We start from the raw sequence: 23,919 nt of genomic DNA, 5'->3' as shown, positions 1-23,919 counted from the left end.
TCAATGTCAATAATAATAAAAGCAATTAAAACCATTTGTTAATGCTTTACAATTACTAAAACATTGTTTAAATCTTGCAGGTTTGAAATCATAGTCCAGGTCAGTCCATTGTCATCCACACAAATTGTGTCTCATTCTAAATTGCTGCCTCTACTGTTCGAACGCTTGGTCCCACAGGTTTTGAGATTCATTCTAAAGGACAAGAGGGAGGGGGCCAATCTAATGTCACTGGGCAGAGAGTTCCACATGGTTAATTCTAAAATAACAACAGGGATCATGTTTTTCAATGCAATGTGGATTAAAAGTGTGTGTGCCAGGAGCAAGGAAACAGCCAGTAAATGCTTGCCAGAGGAACAATTTAGACATCAAGGGAAATCATAGCACAAGCAACTTTTGCTTTGGCTTGCCCTCAACAGAAGCACTGAGTTCAAATCTGGAATTTTTTTTGTCATGTCAGGAGTGACTTGAGAAACTGCAAGTTGCTTCTGGTGTGAGAGAATTGGCTGTCTGCAAGGACGTTGCCCAGGGGACGCCAGGATGATTTGATGTTTTTATCATCCTTATGGGAGGCTTCTCTCATGTCCCCGCATGAGGAGCTGGAGCTGATAGAGGGAGCTCATCCGCCTCTCCCTGGATTCGAACCTGCAACCTGTCGGTCTTCAGTCCTGCCGGCACAGGGGTTTAACCCACTGCACCACCGGTGGAATTCCGGCTGAAAAAGAATATTCACAAACTGGGAATTTGCAACTTAAGTGGAAAAGGAGATGGAAACTAAGCCCAGAACAACTGATGGAATTACATGTTGTTTTTCCTTCAGAATAGGTGACATGATAATCACATTTATCCCTCTGAAGGATTGGCACAGGGACCTTGCTTTCTGCTGCTTCAAGAATAGGACCTCCACTTAGGGATTCAAATGATAAGAAAGGGACTCCACCAAATCTTAGGCAGACCTTCTCAAATAGTCCTGTTTGAAACCAAAAAGGCTGTTTTTAGACTGTGTGTATTCTCTGGTGCTTGTTAAGGGATGAACTCTGAGTAAAACATTTCCCGCATTTGTGGCATTGGTATGGCTTCTCTCCTGTGTGGAGTCTTCTGTGGTTCACCAACTGTGAACTGGAAGCAAAACATTTTCCGCACTCCTGGCATTGGTATGGCTTCTCTCCTGTGTGGAGTCTTTTGTGCCTCACCAAGTCTGAACTCACAGCAAAACATTTCCCACACTCCTGGCATTGGTATGGCTTTTCTCCTGTGTGGAATCGTTTGTGCTTCACCAAGTCTGAACTGACAGTAAAACATTTCCCACACTCCTCGCATTGGTATGGTCTCTCTCCTGTGTGAAGTCTTTTGTGGCTCACCAAGTCTGAACTGTAAGCAAAACATTTCCCACACTCCTGGCATTGGTATGGCTTCTCTCCTGTGTGGAGTCTTTTGTGGCTCACCAAGGCTGAAATGTCAGCAAAACATTTGCCACATTCCTGGCATTGGTACGGCTTGTCTCCTGTGTGAAGTCTTTTGTGGTTCACCAAGGCTGAACTGTAACCAAAACATTTCCCACACTCCTGGCATTGGTATGGTTTCTCTCCTGTGTGGAGTCTTTTATGCTTCGCCAAGTCTGAATTGTCAACAAAACATTTCCCACATTCCTGACATTGGTATGGCTTCTCTCCTGTGTGGAGTCTTTTGTGCCTCACCAAGTGTGAACTGTAAGAAAAACATTTTCCACACTCCTGGCATTGGTATGGCTTCTCTCCTGTGTGGTGTCTTTTGTGGCTCATCAATTGTGAACTGCAAGCAAAACACTTCCCACACTCCTGGAATCTGCATGATTCCTGTCCTGTGTGAAATATGTCGTGTTTTAGCAAGTGTGAACTCTGGATGAAAGATTTTCCACACTCCTGGCTTATGAAATCCTCAGTTCCTTCAAAGATTTCTTGTTGGCACAAATCTGGCAATTTGTAATCAACATCACATTTTGCTGATACTTTCCATTTGAGCTGGCTTTTCCCACCATGGAGTGCCACGTTTTGGGTAAAACATTGCCCACATACACTGCACATGTAGGGGCTTTCTCCGGCAGAATCTTCATCTTCACTCTGGGCTTGCTGGTATCCACGAAGGCTCCCATTGTACCTGAAATCCTGTCTGCATTCGGTGCATACAATGCTCTTTCCCCCGTTATCTACTGTGAAGGAAAACAGAAAGAATCATTCCTCAGCATGAATGATAAGGACTCTAAGGAAGTGGGATGAGAAGTGGATTGAAATGATCCTTAAAACAACATAGACATGGAGGAAAAAAAGATATAAATATTATCATTTCCCCACCCCTTGTTCAGTAATGATGGACACGGCTTGACTGCCTGGAGCCTCTAAGAGAGAGATGAGTAACATATGCTCCAGAAGCATTTCACGTTAAAACAGTGGATTTGGCTCTTAATGGGACATGCCGCATAATCACAGGATGTCTACACCCTACACCACTGGAGAAATTATACTGTTTAGCCAGTATTGCACCACTTGACATCTGCTGGGAAGTAGCAAACAATAATGAAAGGACCAAGGCACTGACATCTCCGGCCCATCCTCTGTTCAGATATCAGCCAGCACGACAATGCCTTAGCTTTCTAATATCTAAAGAGATACTTGCAGGAACAGCCCAGCAAGTGGGAGTCCAAAAGTGGCAGGCTAGACCTCAGAACCACAATCCATGGCTAGATGAGAAACTCCCCCCTGGGCACATAGAAGACTGGGTGACTTGGAAGGCGCTGAACATACTGCTCTTTGGCACCACAAGGTGAAGAGCCAACCTCATGGTGCCAATTAAAAAATGGGGCTACAAAATGGAGTCCAAGACATGTGAGTGTGGAGAAGAGCAAACCACAGATTACTGCAATGCAACCTGAGCCCTGCCACATGCACAATGGAGGACGTTCTCACTCACAGCGACACCAGAGGCACTCCAAGTGGCCAGCTACTGGTCAAAGGACATTCAGTATAATGCCAAGTTCTTAAACTGAGCCCCCATAACCCACTCTACATCCTGCTGCAGTTGGAGGAGGGTGGACCATAGATGATGGGACTTCAAGTACCTTCACTCACTTCCTGAAAACAATGCAATCATCATCTAATGACCAATAAAGACCAAACTTGGCATACAGAACCACCATTACCCACTTTCTCTAAAAACCCGGGCAGCACTGGGTTCCCAAGCTAGTAAATAAATAAAAATAAATTATTATTACTCATATTTCTAACATAAAACCTGCCTTGAGGACCCTCAGTGACTCTGATGATTTAGGATAACACTGCATTTTGAAATAGAAATCCCCATCCGTGAGGGAGCCTTACCAAGAGAGTCCACCATCCCATGAATCTCCTCCATGACCTGCATGTGCAAGACTTTCTGATCAGGATTCAGGAGAACCCACTCCTCCAGGGAGAAATCAACAGCCACGTCCTCAAAAGCGATTGGGCCCTGGTGGAAAAAGAACACATTTCCTTCTCATATAAGGGCTATCAAGAAAAGTAATTACAAGAAAATGTTTAAAGTAGATTTACATTCCTGTTGGTTGCTTGAAAGGGAAAGGGCTAAGGCCTCCATGCCATAGTTTAAGCCTTGTAAACATGTCCGGTTGGTCATAGTCAGAACCATTTCTTAATTGATAGTAGAATCAAAAATGGAATCTGATCCTTCTCCAACTTTTATTCTGGTGCCCAGAACCAGACACAGTGTTATTTCAGCTGACGTTTCACCAAAGCAGAAAGGTCGCCATGACTTCCCTTAATCTAGACATTATATTCCTTTGGATGCAGCCCAAAATCCCATAGGCTCTTAAGCTGGTGCATCACACTGTTGGCTCATGTTCATCTTGTGGTCTGCAGCCTCCGGTGGCGCAATGGGTTAAACCCTTGTGCCGGCAGGACTTAAGACCAACAGGTCGCAGGTTCAAATCCGGGGAGAGCCCAGATGAGCTCCCTCTATCAGCTCCAGCTCCTCGTGCAGGGACATAAGAGAAGCCTCCCACAAGGATGGTAAAGCATCAAAACATCTGGTAGTCCCCTGGGCAACATCCTTGCAGACGGCCAATTCTCTCACACCAGAAGCGACTTGCAGTTTCTGAAGTCGCTCCTGACACGAAAAAAAATAATAATCTTGTGGTCTACTAACACTCCAAAATCCCTTTCATATGAACTGTTGTCAAGCCAGATCTCACCCATCCTGCATCTGTGCATCACATTTTTCTCCGGCCTCAGTGTACTGCCCTACATTTATTTATTTATTTATTTACTTACTTACTTACTTACTACATTTGTAGACTGCCTTTCTCAGCCCACAGGCGACTCAAGGCAGTTTACAGAGGCAAAATTCAATGCCCAGCAACATTATAAAACATTTAAAAAATTAACATACATATACAATCATAACAAGGTCAATAAAATATAGATCATTAACACCTTCTAGTTAAAATCAAAATCTCATCATCCAAACGTTCCATATTCCTATGTCTGTTACACTGCCTTTATTCTTGTTGAAATTAATTTGGTTAGTTGTGGCCCAGCTCTCGAACATGTTAAGGCCATTTTGAATTCTGATCCTATCTTTACAGTATTTCACTTTTAAGAAACTCCCATTCAATCTTTTCTGTTTCAAGAGATGTTAGATGATGAAGCCTGGAACCAATGACCCCCAGGCATCTCCCTTCCTCCTCTCTCAGGAATCCTTCTGCTTACCTGAGTCAGTTCCACTCCATCATAAAAGGGAAGAAACGACTGAGGATTCGGCAACAACATCATTCCAGCCCCTGGGAGAGAGAGAGAGAGAGAGCAAGAGGTGGAAAGCTGATCACAAAGACATGTGTCAGAGTGACAACCACAGTCCTATAAAGAAACCTATGAGGAAATGACCCCATTAACATAGGAGTATTCTCCAGCCCAGGAATACATAACATTTTGGAGTTTAGGGCTTTTAAAAATCTCAACCAGTGCTGTGAATAGGTTGGATTGAAATTAATGCTGGGCTTGGTATTTCAATTGACTAAAGTTATTCTTGGTTCTCTGTTTGTCTTCTAGGTGAGTTTCATGGCTCATCTTAGCTTTGGGTTTCACCTGGAAACATACCGTACGGCTGAATTTTCAGTCCCAACCAACAGTATGCAAATGCAGAAGTATAACCATAAAGAAAACTCCAAATCCCACTGAAATTACACCTTTTGCAACCAAATGCCTACCTATATGCTCATCTCCCCTATGAAACAGCACGGATTCTGAGATCTGATGGGGAGGCAATTCAAACAAGCTTTTGAGAACGCCTAGTCCCTAGCTGTTTGTGCAATAGTTAGGCAGCCTTGCACTTCATCCCACGCCCTCTCTCCATTGTTACAGCTCTGCACTTATCCCATTCCCTTGTCCTATTGTTTACAGCCTAGCCACGTTTACAGCAGCTTACCGCCATTCGTTGATGAACAGTTTTATTGAGTTTTAATTGCTGTTTTATATGTCTTTGTGTTTTACTATATTCTATTTTATATTGCATTTTATTTTATGCCTCTTACCCTCCAATGCTGTAGTCTCATCATCTTCCTGCTTGAGCTCCTTCTGCTGGAAGCTCTGGGTGGTGTCTGATGGAGGTTTTGCTGATTCAGAGACATCAGGGTAGACTTCAATGCAGTTATTTTGGATCTAGAAGAGCACAGAAAATTCCATAAGTAGTATAGGGAAAGGTAAGCAAGGATTTTTCCCCAGAGGTGCAGAAACTCCATTCTGAGATTGGCCATATTTTCCATCACATTCAATGTAATATCTGGGGTCAAAATATGTAAGTGGAGGAGCAACTGAGCTCACAGTGGATATGGAGATGAGAGCAGGAGGGGCAGAGAAGGTGGGAAAAGAGGCCGAGGGAGCAGAGTCCGGCTTCTCCCTCACATCGGTCCCATCTTGAAAGGAAGGCAGGATGTACGTTTAACCTATCTATTGGTCCCAAGGTGAGTGACACCAAGAGGAAATGCTCTCACCTGTCCTTCCTGCTTCTTGTCCTCTGCCCGACTCAGGAGGAAGCCTTCCGCCAGGGCCACCGCCTGGGAAGAGGTCTCTGCCCCACACTCTCGAACCCAGCTCCCCATCTCTGGGGGCAGGATGCTCAGGAACTGCTCCAGGATCACCAGGTCCAGCATCTCCGCCTTGGTGTGTTGCTCTGGCTTCAGCCACTGGCAGCAGAGGTCGTGGAGGTGGCTGCAGACCTCTCTGGGTCCCTTGCCCTCTCGGAAGGAGGAGTGCCTGAAGCGCTGGCGCTGTGTGTGCGCATTCAGGGACATCTGCGTAGTTCCTTCCCAGGATTCCCCACTGCTCCTGGGGGTCCTGCCTACTTCAGGTCCAAGTGAGTTGGGTCTCTCCATGTTGGAACCACCCTAATGAAGAACAAAACCGTATCCAAAATGCTTTTCCTCCCTCTTCTCTCAAGCGAAAGAAATCCCTCAAAGGGCTCTAATCCAAAATTCTCAGCCAACAATCACATTTCCTCTGTGAAAGAAAGGCAGAATTAGACAACACGCTTTGGGAGGCTTTTTCTTGGAGAGTAAAAGAAAACAAAAACCCTGCAGTTGTTTCAGAGCCAGGTAATGCTGTGCCCTCCTTCTACTTGGGCCTCTGCTTCTCCAGCCTCCAGGCACACCTGAGCTCCCATTCAGTCCCAACCCACACTGAATCCTTCTGTGATTCCTTCAGCTGATGCCTCATCATCCATAGCCTTTCTTGGACATTTGGATGTAATAATTACAACAAATATAAATCTTCTCTCCTCCCCTTCTTCTTTCTCAATGAGATAGTAGATATTTATATAGTTCTAATCTACTAATCTGAGCTTCATAACCTTCATCCCCTTCTTTGTTCTCCTTTTGTCTTTGTGTGGGAAACATATTTTCCTTTGAAATGCATAATAACTTAAGGGCGGGGGGGGGGGGGGAGAGGACCCAGGCAGGCAGGTGAGTGTATTGGCAAGGGAAAGCCATGGGCCCCTCTCTGCCTGCCTCTCTCTCCCCCCAAGGATTCCCCAGTTGGAGAATCTGATGACCCCCAATCCCATGTTAGTCCATGCCTGGGCCTACTTCAGCCCTCCCTCCAGGTGTTTTGGGTTTCAGCCCCTCTTTGGCCCTTTGGAGAAGAAATGGGAAGAAGACTCACCACAAGGAGGAGGAGGAAAGAAAAAGGCTGGAAGGAGGAGAAGGAGGGAGAAGCCAAGGGGGGAAAGTCCCCTCTCCCAGCCAGGCAAGGAAGGGTGAAGGGGAAGGAGTTTGGTTCCTAGAGGGACAAGAAAGGTGATATAAGGAGGCCCACTTCCTTCCTGCCTCTCTGGGAACCACACTCCCTCTTTTAACCCTCCCTTGCCCATTTCTGCTCCTTCACTGCTTCCCTCCCAGTTCCAGATCCTTCCTCTCTCCTTCTTCTCCTCCCCAGGGTTTGGGCTGTCCTCCTTCCTTCCTTCAAGACCCCTCCTTGGTTTTTGTGTCCTTTTCTCTTTGGTTGGTTCGACCGGAAGTGTTAGTGGGGGTCCTTGTTTCCCAGGGGCCCTTTTACACTGCAGCACCGCATCCCTACCCTCCCTCCTTCTTGCTTCCTCTCACGTGACCAGTCCCTAGAGGAGGGAGGAAGAACCATACAATTGTGAATCAGTGTAACCCAGGCATGGGCCAGCTTCGGCCCTTCAGGTCTTTTGGACTTCAACTCCCACAATTCCTAAAAGATGGATACCCAGACATCTGTTTAAAAGCTTCCACCACATTCCAAGGCAGTGGGTTCCACTGCTGAGCACTGGAGGACAGGCTGTCATCTGCAGCTCAGGAGTTCATGGTATCTATGGGCTTTTTTTTTTTTAAGAAACTGCAAGTCGCTTCTGGTGTGAGAGAATTGGCCGTTTGCAAGGACGTTGCCCAAGGGATGCCCGGATGATTTGATGTTTTTATCATCCTTGTGGGAAGCTTGTCTCCTGTCCCCGCATGAGGAGCTGGAGCTGACAGAGGGAGCTCATCCGCCTCTCCCCGGATTTGAACCTGTGACCTGTCGGTCTTCAGTCCTGCCAGCACAGGGGTTTAACCCACTGCGCCACCGGGGGCTCATCTATGGGCTTATGACTGCACACACTCACATGGTGAGTGTGTTAAAAGACCAACCTGTGAGTGAATGAGGCCTGGGCCCACTCCGGCCCTCCCTCCAGGTGTTTTGGGCTTCAGCCCTTCTTTGGCCCTTTGAAGGTCTGGGAAGAAGACTTACTGGAAGGAGAAGAAGAGGAGGAGGAGGAGGAAGATGCCAAAGGGGAAAACTCCCTACGCCCAGCCAGGCAAGTTTGGTTCCTAGAGGTACAGGAAAGGCTGGTAAAATGAGGCCCACTTCCTTCCTGCTTCTCTGGGAACCACACTCCCTCCCCTTCACCCTTCCTTGCCCAGTGTTACACTGGAATGAGCCGAAAAGAGCATCTCTCCAAACCCTTGAACCAAAGGACTGAAGATGAGGGCAGAGATGTAGCCATGGAAGAACAATTCTGTATTCATAGGACAGTTCACCTCCAAGTGACTGGATTGACCTTGAAGGAGCTGGGGGTGGTGACGACCAACAGGGAGCTCTGGCGTGGGCTGGTTCATGAAGTCACGAAGAGTCGGAAACGACTGAACGAATGAACAACAACAAAGGATAGTTAGTCAGATATATTCTCTCTCTGCCAAACCCTTGCTCCCCAACCCCACTGAACATTAAAGGTAACCAACCCATCATTCCAGGGAGCAGAGCAGAGTATCCATCTACCGCAGAAAAAGATGTCTCAGCTTGGGGTCAAGTCCCAGGGCTCCCTTTTCCCAAGGAGGAGGAACACAGACTTGGGTGGGAGAGACAACAAAAAACCCCACCACAAGCAGGCTCTTCCTTGCCCACGGCCTTGGAGACATCACCTGCTGCAATAGCTTCTCTCCAAAGTCGCACTCTGCCAAGGCAGGGGAATCTTCATTCAGAGTTTGGTTAGAAGGGTGTCTCTGCTTTCCACATCTCAGTCTTGCACAAAACTATTACAAAGGAGTGGCCAATATAGCAGAGTAATAAATAGATATACCCACCCGTCCCCAGTACAACTGACTGTAACCCAGTGAGGTGCAGATTTGCATCCACCTTGTTAGAATGATAAGTAAAACAAAAATAGAGCCCCAAATACATTGAGTACGCTTGAGGTTTTGATGGCGCACTTGACATCCAACTTATGCCTTTTCTCCTGAATCCATTGACCTGGTTGGGGATGGAAAATAGTAATACCGGTTCCTGCACAGAAATGACATTGACAGCAAGCAGACCCAGAGGCACCACCACAAAATATACACAGCAACAATAGTACTGTACCACAGATGACCTGCTGCTGGGAAAAGCATTGTAATGTTTTCCAAGATAGTTTGCTCAATCCCTAGATGTGTGCAGTGTCTCTAAAAAGAGCCACAATAACTCCAAGGAAAGTAACACCAGAGAATCAGGTAGCCATTGATGGGAAGGGAAGGAAAAGAGGGGAAATCTGGAAGGAGTGAAGGTGGAAGGAAAAGGAGCAGGATAGGAAAATAATGGAGGTGGAGGAAAAGTTGAGAAAAAAGAAGGAAGAGGAAGGAAAAAAAAGAATGAGCGAGGAAAAGAAAGAATTAGAAGGAAAGAAGGCAGTAAGGGAAGAAAGGAAAGGAAGAGAGAAGTAGGGATGGAAAGAAGATAGGAAAGAAAAAGGAAGAGGGAGAAATGGGTGACAAGAGAATAGACGGGAAGAAAGAAAAGGAAGAGAGGGAAGGGAGAAAGGGGAAAGACAGAAAGGGCATGGAAAAGGTGTAAAAAGGTGGCACGGGCATGGAGAGGATGGTGCAACCTGGTTTGCTCAGAGTCAGTGGAGGTGTCCCTTGCTCTGGCAAAGTGGCAAACAAAGGCCTCACAAGCAGCAGTAGGAGGCGGTCTTTGTTGCGCAGAGCATGTTTTAGCCACGTCCCATGCAAAAGACACACAGGCAAGAGGAAAAAGGAACAGAAAAACTTTACGCTTATCAGTAGAGGCATAAACTTGCGGTGTTGCATACAAAATCAAACAGTGCAAAAAAACCTATATAGTCCTTGTAAGTAACACAGAATAAGGCTTCTTCATCTTCATTCAAACAAGAGAGCAAAACATAAACCTTGAGTAAATAGCTATTCCACCATAAGAAAGAACATCATTGTTAGAGTATAGCAGCATTACAGCATATTGCTTCTCTTCCTCAGAGTAGCGTATTGCTTCTCCAAACTGTATTCTAAAATCCATACAGTTATAACCCACTGGATGTGGCCCAAACATGCTGGCTGACCTACATTACCAGCTGCACATAATTCACATCATAAGATTTTTCAACACTTACTTACTTACTTAGGCGATCCCTCGTTGGACGAGTAAGATGGTCTTCCATTATGGATTTCCTTGTGGGTCCGTATGTGGCTGTGGAGCCCTATTCTTGCTCTGCATCTTCTTCCGCAGTGAGGGCATTGGTTTCCAGGTGGAAGGTGGTCCCGGTCGGGGTTGGCTTGACGCGCCTTCCTCCTGGCACGTTTCACTCTTTCACCCTCCACTCGTGCCTCCTCAAATTCTGCAGCACTGCTGGTCACAGCTGTCCTCCAGCTGGAGCGCTCAAGGGCCAGGGCTTCCCAGTTCTCAGTGTCTATGCCAGAGTTTTTAAGGTTGGCTTTGAGCCCATCTTTAAATCTCTTTTCCTGTCCACCGACGTTCCGTTTTCCGTTCTTAAGTTCGGAGTAGAGCAACTGCTTTGGGAGACGGTGGTCAGGCATCCGGACAACGTGGCCGGCCCAGCGGAGTTGATGTTGGAGGACCATCGCTTCAATGCTGGTGGTCTTTGCTTCTTCACAACACACACTTGATCCTGCTACAACTTTCTGTAACAGCCTTGGCTCTTGCGGGACCCCGGTGTGTGGAGGTTAAGGGGATAGGCCCCCAGGAGAGGAAGCAAAGGTATCTTGGGGCATGCAGGGAGGCTGGTATGTGCTCCCACTGCCTCTTCTGTGAGCACACACCTACCCATCCACACTTTACTGTCTTACACTAATATAATGCGCACCGTGTTTAACAAAAAAAAAATGATTTGCTTAAATACAGTAATCTCTTTACTGGTTAGATTTTCTCAAGCAGTTGGAAGTGATTAGTTGAGAAGCTTGTATTAATTATACAAAGCCTTTTGTTTTCACTCTACATCGGCAAACATTGGAACTCCAGGTGTTTGGATTTCAACTCCCAGGAATCCCAGCCAGTTTACCGACTGTTAAGGATTGTAGGAATGGTTCAAAAACACTGGGAGGGCCAAAATTTGCCCATGCCTGCTTTACACAGACAAGCTTACTTCCTTCATGTATAAGATCCAGGGACTTAAAATTTTGCAAAATAGATCAAATTCTCAGTCTGTAACAAAATCAATGATACATAATATTGTTAATTCTAAAATAACAACAAGCCTCACATTTTTCAATTTAATCTGGATTAAAAGTATAAGTGCCAGAAGCAAGGAAACAGCTAGTAAATGCTAGCCAGAGATACGATTTGCACATCGAGGGAAATAATAGTATAAGCATCTTTTCTTTTCGCCTGGACTCAACAAAAGAACTGTGTTCAATTCTGAAATCCAAACTGAAAAACAACATTCACAAACTGAAATTTGCAACCAAGGTGGTAAAAGAGCTGGAAACTAAGCCCAGAGGAACAATTGATGGAATTACATATGGTTGTTTTTTTTCAGAATAGGTGACATGACAATCATATTTAACACTGCAGGATTGTCACAGGAAGCATATGTTTTGCTGCTCCAAGAACAGAACCTCCATTTAGGGATTCAAATGTCAAGAAAGGGGACTCCACCAAATTTTAGGCAGAACTCAAACAGCTTTGTTTGAAATCAGATGTTTTTTTAGTCTGTGTGTATTCTCTGGTGCTTGTTAAGGGATGAAGTCAGAGTAAAAAAAATTCCACATTTGTGGCATTGGTATGGCCTCTCTCCTGTGTGGAGTCTTTTGTGCCTCACCAAATCTGAATTGTCAGTAAAACACTTCCCACACTCTTGGCATTGGTATGGTTTCTCTCCTGTGTGGAGTCTTTTGTGCCTCACCAAGGCTGAACTGTCAGCAAAACATTTCCCACACTCCTGGCATTCGTATGGCTTTTCTCCTGTGTGGAGTCTTTTGTGCCTCCTCAAGGCTGAACTGTCAGCAAAACATTTCCCACACTCCTGGCATTGGTATGGCTTCTCTCCTGTGTGGAGTCTTTTGTGCTTTACCAAGTCTGAACTGGAAGCAAAACATTTCTCACACTCCTGGCATTCGTAAGGCTTCTCTCCTGTGTGGAGTCTTTTGTGGAGGACCAAGTGTGAACTATCAGCAAAACATTTCCCACACTCCTGGCATTGGTATGGCTTCTCACCTGTGTGGAGTCTTTTGTGTTTCACTAAGTGTGAATTGGAAGCAAAACATTTTCCACACTCCTGGCATTGGTAGGGCTTTTCTCCAGTTTGGTGTCTTTTGTGGCTCACCAAGTTTGAACTGCAAGCAAAACATTTTCCACACTCCTGGTATTGGTATGGCTTCCCTCTTGTGTGGGATTGCCAGTGGTCTATAAGGTGTATATTTTGAGAAAAACATTTCCCACATTTTTTACACTTGTACCCCTTCTGTCCAGTGTGAAATTGTTCGTGCCTCAGCAATTGTGAACTGGAAGCAAAATATTTCCCACACTCCTGGCATCTGTATAGTTCCTGTTCTGTGTGACATCTCACCAAGTGTGAACTCTGGGTAAAATATTTCCTACACTCCTGGTTTATGAAGTCTTCAGTTCCTTCAAAGATGTCTTGTTGGCACAAATCTGGCAATTTGTAATCTGCCACACATTTTGCTGATACTTTCCTTTCAAGATGGCTTTCCCCAGCATGGATTGTCTTGTGTAGCACAAATGCCATATTTTCTGTAAAACCCTGCCCACATACATTGCATGTGTAGGGATTTTCTCTGGCAGAATTTCCATCTTCTCTGTGGACTTGCTGGTGTCTAGGAAGGCCCCTGTTGTTCCCAAAATCCTTCCTGTGTTTGGTGCATACATTGCTTTTCTTCCAGTTATCTGCTGTGAAGAACAAGAACAAAAACAATTATTCCTCAGTGTGAGTGATAAGGAGTGAAAGAAAGTGGGATAAGAAGTCGATTGAAATTATCCTTGATACAACATAGACATAAATGCTGTCCTCTCCCCACCCCTTTTTAAAGTAAGGACGGACATGGTTTGACTGAAGGCAGAGATATGTAACATATGTTCCTGAGGTTGCCAGCCTGGTTTTTTATTCTGTCTCCTTCTCTCCATGGGAATGGATGACTTTCCCCTTCACATTCAAATGCTTGTCTTTTTCTCTAGCTTAAACTTTACCTTGCTACCACCCATTTCACAATCCTTCCCTCCTTTTTATTTCTCTCCCCCAATCTCCATTTTTCTCTCCCCACGCTCAGTTAAGGTTTAATTTGCAAGATGGTTGTCTTCTGAGCCCAAGAAAGAATGAACGCAAAAGGAAACAGTAATAGGGGTAGATATGCCCGATTAAATGTACAATTCCAGGGGTTAGCTAGAAGAGATAAGGAACTATTTTTAAACAATGCGTGGAAGTCGAAGAAGACAACAGAATAGGAAGGACAAGAGAACTCTTCCAGAAAATTAAAAACATTTGAGATAAATTTCAGGGGAAAATGGGCATGATCAAAAACAAAGATAGCAAGGACATAATAGTAGCTGAAGAGATCAAAAGAAGGTGACTAGAATATACAGAAGATCTGTAGAGGAAGGATAATAAAATCAAGGATAGCTTTGCTGATATGGTGAATGAATTAGAACCAGACATCCTGAGGAGTGAGTTTGAATGGGCCTTAAGAAGCATTGCTAATAACAAGGCAGCAGGAGACGACTGGATCCCAGCTAAACTGTTTGAAATCTTGAAAGAGGATGCTGTCAAGGTGATGCATGCCATATGCCAGCAAATATGGAAAACACAAGAAAGGCCATCAGATTGAAAAAAATTAAACATACCAAAAAAGGAATCGCTAAAGAATGCTCAAACTTTCGTACATTAGCACTTATTTGTAGACTCCAACAATACATGGAGCGAGAGTTGCCAGATGTACAAGCTGGGTTTAGAAAAGGCAGAGGAATGAGAGACCAAATTGATTTAGGATAATACTGCATTTTGAAATAGAAATCCCCATCAGTGAGGGAGCCTTACCAAGGGAATCCATAATTCCATTAATTTCCTCCATGATCTGCACGTGCAAGACTTTCTGATCAGAATTCAGAAGAGCCCACTCCTCCAGTGAGAAATGGACAGCCACGTCCTCAAAGGCGATTGGACCCTGGTAGAAAAGGAAAACATTTTTCTCACATAAGATCTATCAGGAAAAATTATTACAAGAAAACCTTTAAAGGATATTTAAATTCCTGTTGACTGTTTGAAAGGGAAAGGGCTACGGCCTCCATGCCATGGTTAAGCTTTGTAGAGACATCCAGTTGGTTACAGCCAAAACCATTTCTAAATTGTTATGTATAATCAGAAATGGAATCTAGACATATTCCAGCTATCATTGTGGTGTCCAGAACTGGACACAGTGTTATTCCAGGTGAGGTCTCACCAAAGCAGAAAGAAGGGTACCATAACTTCCCTTAATCTAGACACAATATTTCGTTGGGTGCAGCCCAATATCGCATAGTCTTTTAAGCTGCTACATCACTCTGTTGGCTCATGTTTAACTTGTGTTCTACTAACCCTCCAAGATCCCTTTCATATGAACTGTTGTCAAACCAGGTGTCAGCCATCCTGTATCTGTGCACTGCATTTTTCTCCAGCCTCAGTGTACTACCCTACATTTATTCTTATTGAAATTAATTTGGTTAATTTTGGCCCAGCTCTCGAATATGTTAAGGCCGTTTTGAATTGTGGTCCTATCTTCTACAATATTAGCTATCCCTGCTAATTTGCTGTCATCTGAAAATACAATATGCATGTTGAAAAATACTGGACCCAGGACAGAATGAGAGGCAGCCAGGTTAATAACTGGGACAGCATGCAGGGAGCACACAACTCCCATGTTATGCCAGCTCCACTGGCTGCCTGTTTGCTACCAGGCACAATTCAAAGTGCTGGCTTTGGCTTATAAAGCTCTGAACAGCTCTGGTTCAGTTTACCTGTCTGAACGCATCTCCCTTTACAAACCAACATGAAGACTAAGATCTTCTGGGGAGGCCCTGGGGAGGGTTAGAAGGGTTAGAAGGCAGGATCATCAAGTTTGCAGATGACACCAAATTGGGAGGGATAGCCAGAGGACAGGAGCAGGATTCAAAACGATTTTGACAGATTAGAGAGATGATTGGCCAAAATTAACAAAATGAAGTTCAACAGTGACAAATGCAAGATACTCCACTTTGGCAGGAAAAACGAAATGCAAAGATACAGAATGGGGGACGAGGCCTGGCTCGAGAGCAGTATGTGTGAAAAAGATCTTGGGAGTTCTCGTGGACAACAAGTTAAACATGAGCCAACAATGTGATGTGGCGGCAAAAAAAGCCAATGGGATTTTGGCCTGCATCAATAGGAGCATAGTATCTAAATCTAGGGAAGTCATGCTACCCCTCTATTCTGCTTTGGTTAGACCACACCTGGAATATTGTGTCCAATTCTGGGCACCACAATTCAAGAGAGATATTGACAAGCTGGAATGTGTCCAGAGGAGAGCAACTAAAATGATAAAAGGTCTGGAGAACAAGCCCTATGAGGAGCGGCTTAAGGAGCTGGGCATGTTTAGCCTGAAGAAAAGAAGGCTGAGAGGGGATATGATAGCCATGTATAAATATGTGAGAGGAAGCTACAGGGAGGAGGGAGCAAGCTTGTTTTCTGCTTCCCTGGAGACTAGGACGCAATGGGACAATGGCTTCAAACTACAAGAGAGGAGATTGCATCTGAACATGAGGAAGAACTTCCTGACTGTGAGAGCCGTTCAGCAGTGGAACTCTCTGCCCCGGAGTGTGGTGGAGGCTCCTTCTTTGGAAGCTTTTCAACAGAGGCTGGATGGCCATCTGTCAGGGGTGATTTGAATGCAATATTCCTGCTTCTTGGCAGAATGGGGTTGGACTGGATGGCCCATGAGGTCTCTTCCAACTCTTTGATTCTATGATTCTATGCTCTCAATCCCACCACCGCCACAGGTGTGTTTGGCAGGGACGAGAGACAGGACCTTCTCAGTGATTGCTCCCTGGTTATGGAACTGCCTTCCTGGCAATATTAGATTAGCCTCCTCCCTCCTGTCCTTCAGAAGGATGGTGAAGACCTGGCTGTGGGACTGTGCAATGAGGCAAAATGGTCTCCTGAGATGGTTTTTAAGCATCTTTGAATGTGGTCAATAAATAAATAAACAGTGCCAGCAAAGAGGAAAAAATAAGAGAAGTCTAAAGAAACCAGAATGGATGTCCAAAGAACTTTCAACTCAAGTAGAATACTGATTCCCTTTTGGGAGAAGAATGAGGCAACGTTCTACCTTTTCCCTATCCCCTGTTAGCATTCACCACCTTCTCCAGGCAGAGACCTTACTGTTTACTCGTTTTTCCTTCTCCTTTGACATAACCAAATAATTCCTTTGTATTGTTGTTAATCTCTCTGGCAAGCCTCAGCTCGTTTTCTGCTTTAGCTTATCAGACCTTTTCCCTACTTATGCTGGTTAGTCATTTGAATTCTTTGGTGATTTCCCCCCTCTTCTATTTCCTGTACATGTTCCTTTTAAATCTTAGCTCAGTTGGGTAGGGAGTTCCATAGCTGGGGGGCCACCACTGAGAAAGCACTGTCTCCTGTCTGCACCAGTCATGCCTGCGAAGAGGTGAGACCGAAAGCAGGCCTTCCCCTAGAAGATCTTAATCTCCATGATGGTTCATAGAGAGAGATACGTTCAGATAGGTAAGCTGGACCAGGACTATTTTGCAATTGCGGCTTCAGTATTTAACTTTCAATCTTGTCTGTTTCAAGAGATGTTTGATTATTAAGCCTGGAAGAAAGGACCCCCAGGCAGCTCCATTCCTCCTCTCCCAGGAATCTTTCTGCTTACCTGATTCACTTCCACTCCATCACAAAGGAGAAGAACCGACTGAGGATTTGGCCACAACATCATTCCAGCCCCTGGCAGAGAGAGCAAGGGGTGGTAAGCTGATCACATACACATGTCTCAGAGGTTACAATTACAGCCCTGAAAAGAAACCTATGAACACAGAAGCATTCTCCAGTTCAGGAATATGTAAAGCTTTGGACTTTTTAAATCTCATTCAGAGCTATGAATAGCTTAGATTGACACTTGTACTGGGCTTGGTATTTCAACTGACTAAAGTTATTCTTCGTTGTCTGTCTCCCAACTCAGTTTCAGGGCTCATCTTAGTTTTGGATTTCAGTTGGGAAGATACCGTATGGTTGCTATTTCAGTCCCGCCCCCCGCCCCCAACAGTATGCAAATATAGAAGTATAACAATAAAGAAAACTCCAAATCACACTGAAATTATACCTTTTGCAACCAAATGCCTTCCTTTATACTCATCTCAAGGCCAAACAATCCTGCATGTTAGACTCCTCTAGCTCAAACTGATTGAGGGAAATTTAAATAAAATACCAAAACTCCCAGTAGGGTTCCTTCTTACCCTCCAAGGCTGCAGCCCCATCTCCTTCCTGTTTGAGTTCCTTCGGCCTGAGGCTGTGGGTGGTGTCTGATGGAGGTTTCCCTGATTCAAGGACATCAGGGTGGACTTCAATGCAGTTACTTCGGGTCTAGAAGTGCACAGAGAATTAAATACTGTATATAATCAAGTATAAGCCTAGTTTTTCAGACCTTTTTTTAGGCTGAAAATGCCCCCCTCGGCTTATATTCGAGTCAAGGTTATTTATTATTTTACTCTGTTATAAATGCATAATAAATTCATTATTATTATTATTACATTTATTATTTTACTTTATTGTTATTATTGCATTTATTATTTTACTCTATTTATTATTATTGTTAATATTACATTCCCATTATATTACTCTATTATTATTATTACATTTATTATTTTAATCTATTTTTATTGGAAGGTTACACAAGCACATTTACATTGAAGAAGGTCAGAATGATTTAATCAGAGTTGGGCAGTCTTATCTTAAATATTCAAAAACATTTAACCTCTTGATGCCTCAATTAATGTAATTTTATTCGTATCTATTCTTATTTTGAAATTTACCAATAGCTGCTGCATTTCCCACCCTCGGCTTATACTCGAGTTACTCAATTTTCCCAGTTTTTTGTGGTAAAATTAGGTGCCTCGGCTTATATTCGGGTTGGCTTATACTCAAGTATATACGGTAGGTTGTATGGAGAAAGTTTAGAAAAGGATTTTTATCCAAATGTGCAGAAACCCAATTCTAAAACTGCCAATTTTTCCCCTCTGGTCACATTCAATGTAATATCTGGGGTCAACATATACGAGTGGAGTAACTGAGCTTACAGTGAATATGAAGGTGAAAGCAGGAGGGGCAGAGCAGGGGGGAAAAGAGGCTGAGGGAGCAGAGTCCGGCTTCTCTTTCACATCAGTCCCATCTTGGAAGGAAGGATGTTCATTTTCAATGTTATATGTGGAGATCAACAAATTGAGTAGAGCAGCAACTGAGCTTACACTGGATATGGAGGTGAGAGCAGGAGGGGCAGAGCAGGTGGGAAAAGAGGCCAAGGGAGCAGAGTTTGACTTATCTCTGTCACAGGTCCCATCTTGGAAGGAAGGCAGGATGTATGTTTAATCTGCCCATCAGTCCCAAGGTGAGTGAAGCCAAGAGGAGATGCTCTCACCTGTCCTTCCTGCTTCTCGTCCTCTGCCCGACTCAGGAGGAAGCCTTCCGCCAGGGCCACCGCCTGGGAAGAGGTCTCTGCCCCACACTCTCGGACCCAGCTCCCCATCTCTGGGGGCAGGATGCTCAGGAACTGCTCCAGGATCACCAGGTCCAGCATCTCCGCCTTGGTGTGTTGCTCTGGCTTCAGCCACTGGCGGCAGAGAGAGTGGAGGCGGCTGCAAACCTCTCTGGGTCCCTCGCCCTCTCGGAAGGAGGAATGCCTGAAGCGCTGGCGCTGTGGGTGCGCATTCAGGAACATCTGCATAGTTCTTTCCCAGGATTCCTTGCCTGCTTCAGGTCCAGGTGAGGTGGGCCTCTCCATGTTGGAACTAGTGTTTCATGAAGAAGCAAATTGGCTTCAATATGCTCTTCCTACTTTTATCTCTCAATGGAAAGAAATCCCTAAACAGGCTCAACTCCAAAATGCTCAGCTAACAATCACATTTCCTCTGTGAAAGAAAGGCAGAATTAGACAACAGGCTTTGGGGGGCTTTTTCTTGGAGAGTAAAATAACAAGCCCTTAATTTATTTCAGAGCCGGGTAATGCTGGGCCCTCCTTCCCCTTGGACTTCTGCCTCTCCAGCTTCCAGACCCACCTGGCCTCCAATTGAGCTCCCATTCAGTCCCAACCCACACTGAATCCCCTGTGATTCCTTCAGCTGATGCCTCAACATCCATAGCCTTAATTGGACATTGGGATGTAATAACTATAACACATCCAATGCTTCTCTTCCCCCCTCCGTCCGCTTTCCCTTCCTTGTTGACACAGTAGGCATTTATGTACTTCTAATCTACTAATTACAGCTCTGCAACCCTCTTTCCCTTCGTTGTTCTCCTTTTTTGTGTGTGTGGGAAACATCTTTTCCTTTGAAATGTGTAATACAAACTCAAGGGGGGAAAAGAGGACCCATGCAAGCAGGTGAGTGGGTTGGTAGGGGAAAGCCATGGGTCTCTCTCTCTCCTCCTAAGGATTCCCCATTGGAGAATCTGATGACCCCCAATCCCATGTTAGTCCAGGCCTGGTCCAACTTCAGCCCACCCTTCAGGTATTTTGGGCTTCAGCTCCTCATCAGCTCTTTGGAGAAGGTCTGGGAAGAAGACTCACCTGGAGGAGAGGAAGGAGAGGCCAAGGGGGAAACTCCCCTCTCCCAGCCAGGGAAGGAAAGGTTAAGGGGAGGGAGTTGGGTTCCTAGAGGGACAGGAAAGGCAGGTCTAAGGACACCCACTTCCTTCTTGCCTCTCTGGGAACCCAACTCCATCCCCTTAACCCTTCCTTGCCCAGAATTACATTGGAAGGAGGGGGAAAGAGCATCTCTCCAAAGCCCTGCAACCAAAGGATGAAAGATGAAGGCAGAGATAAAGTCATGGAAGGAAAAAAAATCCTTATTTGGAGGGCCAAAGTTTGCCCATCACTGTTGTGGGAAAATTTATTTCCTTCATGTATAAGATCCAAGGACTTAAAACTTTGCAAAATAGATCAAATTTGCATAGTCTGTAATAAAATCAATGATATATAACATTGTTAATTGTAAAATAACAACAAGACTCATGCTTTGAATGCAATATTCCTGCTTCTTGGCAGGGGGTTGGACTGGATGGCCCATGAGGTCTCTTCCAACTCTGATTCTATGATTCTGTGATTTTCAATTTAATGTGGATCAAAAGTGTGTGTTCCAGGAGCAGGGAAACTGACAGTAAATGCTAGCCAGTAGGGCTGGGCAACCACGGAAAAATTTGTTTCTAAACTCAATTCGTTTTTAGGGGGTTTTTGCGTTTCGATTTTTAAAAGAATTCCGAAATTTTTCTTTAAAAAAGTTCGAAATTTACGAAATTTCAGAAATTACGAAACAATTACGAAACAATTACGAATCGATTCGTTAATGGTGGACGCGACCGCGCAATACGCTAAAAAAACCTCCAAATGGGGCAGGGGGAACTTCTGAAGCTTCCCTCTCCCTCTGTTGTTGACTGTTGGAGTGATAATTATATTTTTTTTTTACTGATAAAACAAACAACAACTATAAAACTTGCACCAGACATGCGGAAATAATAACGAAACGATTTCGAAACGATTTCGAAACAATTACGAAACAATTACGAAACGAATTGAAAAATTCGTTTCAATTTTTAGTTGCTCCTGAATGGTTCAATATCGCTTCGTTATAAAAAAAAATAACAAATTAATAACGAATTACGAAATTAACGAACGAAACCGCCCAGCCCTACTAGCCAGGGATACAATTTGCACATCAAGTGAAATATTAGTGCAAACATCTTTTCCTCTGGCTTGGCCTCAACAGAAGCAACGTGTTCAATTCTGGAATCCCGGCTGAAAGACCACACTCACAAACTGGAAATTTGTAACCAAGGTGGTAAAGGAGCCTTGGAAACGAAGCCCAGAGGAACAAGTGATGGAAGTACACATGGTTTCTTTTTAAAATAAGTGACATGACAATTGTATTTAACCCTCTGAAGGATTGTCACAGGGAGCTTGCTTTCTGCTGCTCCAGACATCAGGACCTCAACTTATGTATTCAAGTGACAAGAAAGGGGACTCTACCAAATGTAAGGTAGAACTTCTCAAAGCGTCCTGTTTGAAATCAGATGTTTACCCACAAAAGCGGACCAGGGAAAAGCCAGCCAACTACCATGGCGATGCCCGTGTCCAGAGAAGCAAGCATTCTCCAAAACAGTTCCCAGACCAAACAAGGCAAAACAAAACAATCTGTTCATCTGTATAGTTTTTCTCCTGTGTGAACTCTCCGGTGGTTCACAAGGAATGAATTATTGTCACATGCTTGCTTTCTGCTACTCCAGATAACAGGACCTCAACTTAGGGTTCCAAATAACAAGGAAGTGCGTTGCTGCGAGTTTTCCAGGCTGTATGACCATGTTCCAGAAGCATACTCTCCTGACGTTTCGCCCACATCTATGGCAGGATTCTCAGATATTGTGAGGTCTGTTGAAAATTAGGTGTAAAGTGTGACCTTCTCCCCCCCCCCCCCCCAATATTTTATAATCAGGGAACGTATAGTTTTGCCAAGGACGGCAGGCTGGAATGATATAATAAGGGTTATGTTTTGGACAACTTACAAAAGAAGAAGAACAAGGTCACTTTCCCATGTTAAATCTGTGTGCATTTAATCAAGGTTTTATGTGTTATATTTTATATATTTATAGCAGAAGGTAACGAATATATTGGAAACCATGTCACAAAGGTATTCGACCTTTGCTCGACCTGAGTCAAGAACTAACGACTCTGCTAATTGGGTTGTTGTAGGTTTTTTCGGGCTATATGGCCATGGTCTAGAGGCATTCTCTCCTGACGTTTCACCTGCATCTATGGCAAGAGGTAGTGAGGTCTGTTGGAACTAGGAAAAAGGGTTGGAATGACCAGGGTGGGACAAAGGACTCTTGTCTGCTGGAGCTAGGTGTGAATGTTTCAACGGACCACCTTGATTTGCCTATAATGGCCTGACAGTGCCTAGAGCAAGCTTTGTTGAGAGGTGACTAGATGTCCTTGTTTGTTTCCTCTCTGTTGTTGTGCTGTTGTAATTTTAGATTTTTTTAATACTGGTAGCCAGATTTTGTTGATTTTCATGGTTTCCTCCTTTCTGCTAATTGTTTCCTACCCCAGTCAATGCCTCACAAACAAAAGACTCCAATGCCTTGGTCTAGAGCTGGGCTGAGAAAGATGTGCATATCTAGGCTAAAGGTTAGCAAAGGGGAAAAGCCAAGTAAGCAATATATTTTAGAATATTGTACTTCTCAAAATCAAAATGTACCCTTTTGCCTATCCTTCCACTTCTCTGTATCATCTTTGACTCACCTTTTTCTGTTCCCTTGCTGTGGCCTAGTCTGTGTAAATGTGCTTTGTGTGTGTATATATTTGTGTATATATGTGTGTTTGCATATATATGTGTGTGTGTGTGTGGTTTTGCGCATGTGTTGTAATGTATTTTTATTTTTAATTTTTTTTTGGCTTTTAAAGTCTCTTCTGCTGTGTTTTTCAGTGTTTTTATGAGTGATGGTCACTCGTTGGGCTGAGAGGTGTATTGTGTCCAAACTTGGTGTCATTTTGTCCAGTGGTTTTTGAGTTATGTTAATCCCACAAACTAACACCACATTTTTATTTATATAGACCAGTCGTCCCCTGCCACACGTTGCTGTAGCCCAGTCTGTGTATATGTATTTGTGTGTGTAAATATGTGTATATGTGTGTGTATATATGTGGTTTTGCGCATACATTGTTATGGGGTTTTTTTTGCTTTTTAAGTCTCTTCCGCTGTGTTTTTCCTTGTTTTTATGAATGATGGTCACTCGTTGGCCTATTAGGTATGTTGTGTCCAAATTTGGTGTCAATTTGCCCAGTGGTTCTTGAATTATGTTAATCCCACAAACAAACACTACATTTTATTTATATAGATTCTCTATGCTTTCTCACACACATATTACACAGCAACCAGAGTGTCTTCTCTCATTCTTCCTTCCCCCGACACACACACCCTGGACATTCCACAGATATATAAACCTCAACTGTCGAGTTTCCAACAGACCTCACAACCTCGTAGGATGCCATAGATGTGGGTGAAACATCAGGGGACAATATTTCTGAAACATGGCTATACAACCCAGAAAACGAACAGCAACCCGGAGATTCTGGCCATGAAGGCCTTTGACAACAAGAAAGTGGACTCTACCAAATCTTAGGCAGAACTTCTCAAATGGTCCTGTTTGAAATCAGATGATAAAGGTGTCCACAGAAGCAAAAGAGTTCTGCAAAACAGTCCCAAGTCACAAAAAGCAAAAAACCTAAGCAAAGTTCAAAACTAAGAATTGTCTTAGAAACGAGTCCGAAGTCAAGCCAAGTGTTACTGAAAGCCAAGGGAACAACACGTGTTCACTGAGCAATGTTGAATGTAGTCTATAACACCAAAATGTCCAGAACCTGCAATTTAAAAGTTTTGC

General features: G+C 44.1%; 3 protein-coding genes across 3 annotated transcripts in view; 1 reads left to right on the top strand and 2 right to left on the bottom strand.

Moving 5' to 3' along the window:
* LOC132765774 (zinc finger protein 850-like) overlaps positions 1-23,919 on the top strand; it is a 1,095,673-nt gene that overhangs the window by 58,824 nt on the left and 1,012,930 nt on the right. The gene's annotated exons all lie outside the window — the stretch shown is intronic.
* On the bottom strand, positions 629-20,117 carry LOC132766084 (zinc finger protein 436-like). The gene is made up of 6 exons (XM_067465287.1): positions 20,057-20,117; positions 6,014-6,518; positions 5,555-5,681; positions 4,734-4,804; positions 3,351-3,477; positions 629-2,185 (listed from the first exon to the last, which is right to left on the bottom strand). Exons 2-6 carry the CDS (start codon positions 6,392-6,394, stop codon positions 993-995), a joined length of 1,899 nt encoding a protein of 632 aa, XP_067321388.1. The 5' UTR covers positions 6,395-6,518; positions 20,057-20,117; the 3' UTR covers positions 629-992.
* On the bottom strand, positions 11,499-20,102 carry LOC132766038 (zinc finger protein 154-like). The gene is made up of 6 exons (XM_067465489.1): positions 20,057-20,102; positions 18,911-19,400; positions 17,733-17,859; positions 17,153-17,223; positions 14,290-14,416; positions 11,499-13,148 (listed from the first exon to the last, which is right to left on the bottom strand). The coding sequence occupies exons 2-6, from the start codon at positions 19,271-19,273 to the stop codon at positions 11,947-11,949; spliced, it is 1,890 nt and encodes a 629-aa protein (XP_067321590.1). The 5' UTR covers positions 19,274-19,400; positions 20,057-20,102; the 3' UTR covers positions 11,499-11,946.

This window comes from Anolis sagrei, chromosome 2 (genome assembly GCF_037176765.1).
Source record: "Anolis sagrei isolate rAnoSag1 chromosome 2, rAnoSag1.mat, whole genome shotgun sequence".
Lineage (NCBI taxonomy): Eukaryota > Metazoa > Chordata > Lepidosauria > Squamata > Dactyloidae > Anolis > Anolis sagrei.
Note: the sequence above shows the minus strand (reverse complement) of the source record. Positions and strands in the feature narration are given on the sequence as shown.

Coding starts and splice junctions, on each gene's coding strand:
- LOC132766038 (XM_067465489.1), bottom strand. CDS start 19,273: ATGGAGAGGCCCACCTCACCTGGACCTGAAGCAGGCAAGGAATCCTGG. Junction 17,860..18,910: donor ACGAGAAGCAGGAAGGACAG/GTGAGAGCATCT, acceptor GTGCACTTCTAG/ACCCGAAGTAACTGCATTGA. Junction 17,224..17,732: donor TGGGGCTGCAGCCTTGGAGG/GTAAGAAGGAAC, acceptor TCTCTCTGCCAG/GGGCTGGAATGATGTTGTGG.
- LOC132766084 (XM_067465287.1), bottom strand. CDS start 6,394: ATGGAGAGACCCAACTCACTTGGACCTGAAGTAGGCAGGACCCCCAGG. Junction 3,478..4,733: donor ATGGAGTGGAACTGACTCAG/GTAAGCAGAAGG, acceptor TTTTTCCACCAG/GGCCCAATCGCTTTTGAGGA. Junction 2,186..3,350: donor TGGGATGGTGGACTCTCTTG/GTAAGGCTCCCT, acceptor TTTCCTTCACAG/TAGATAACGGGGGAAAGAGC.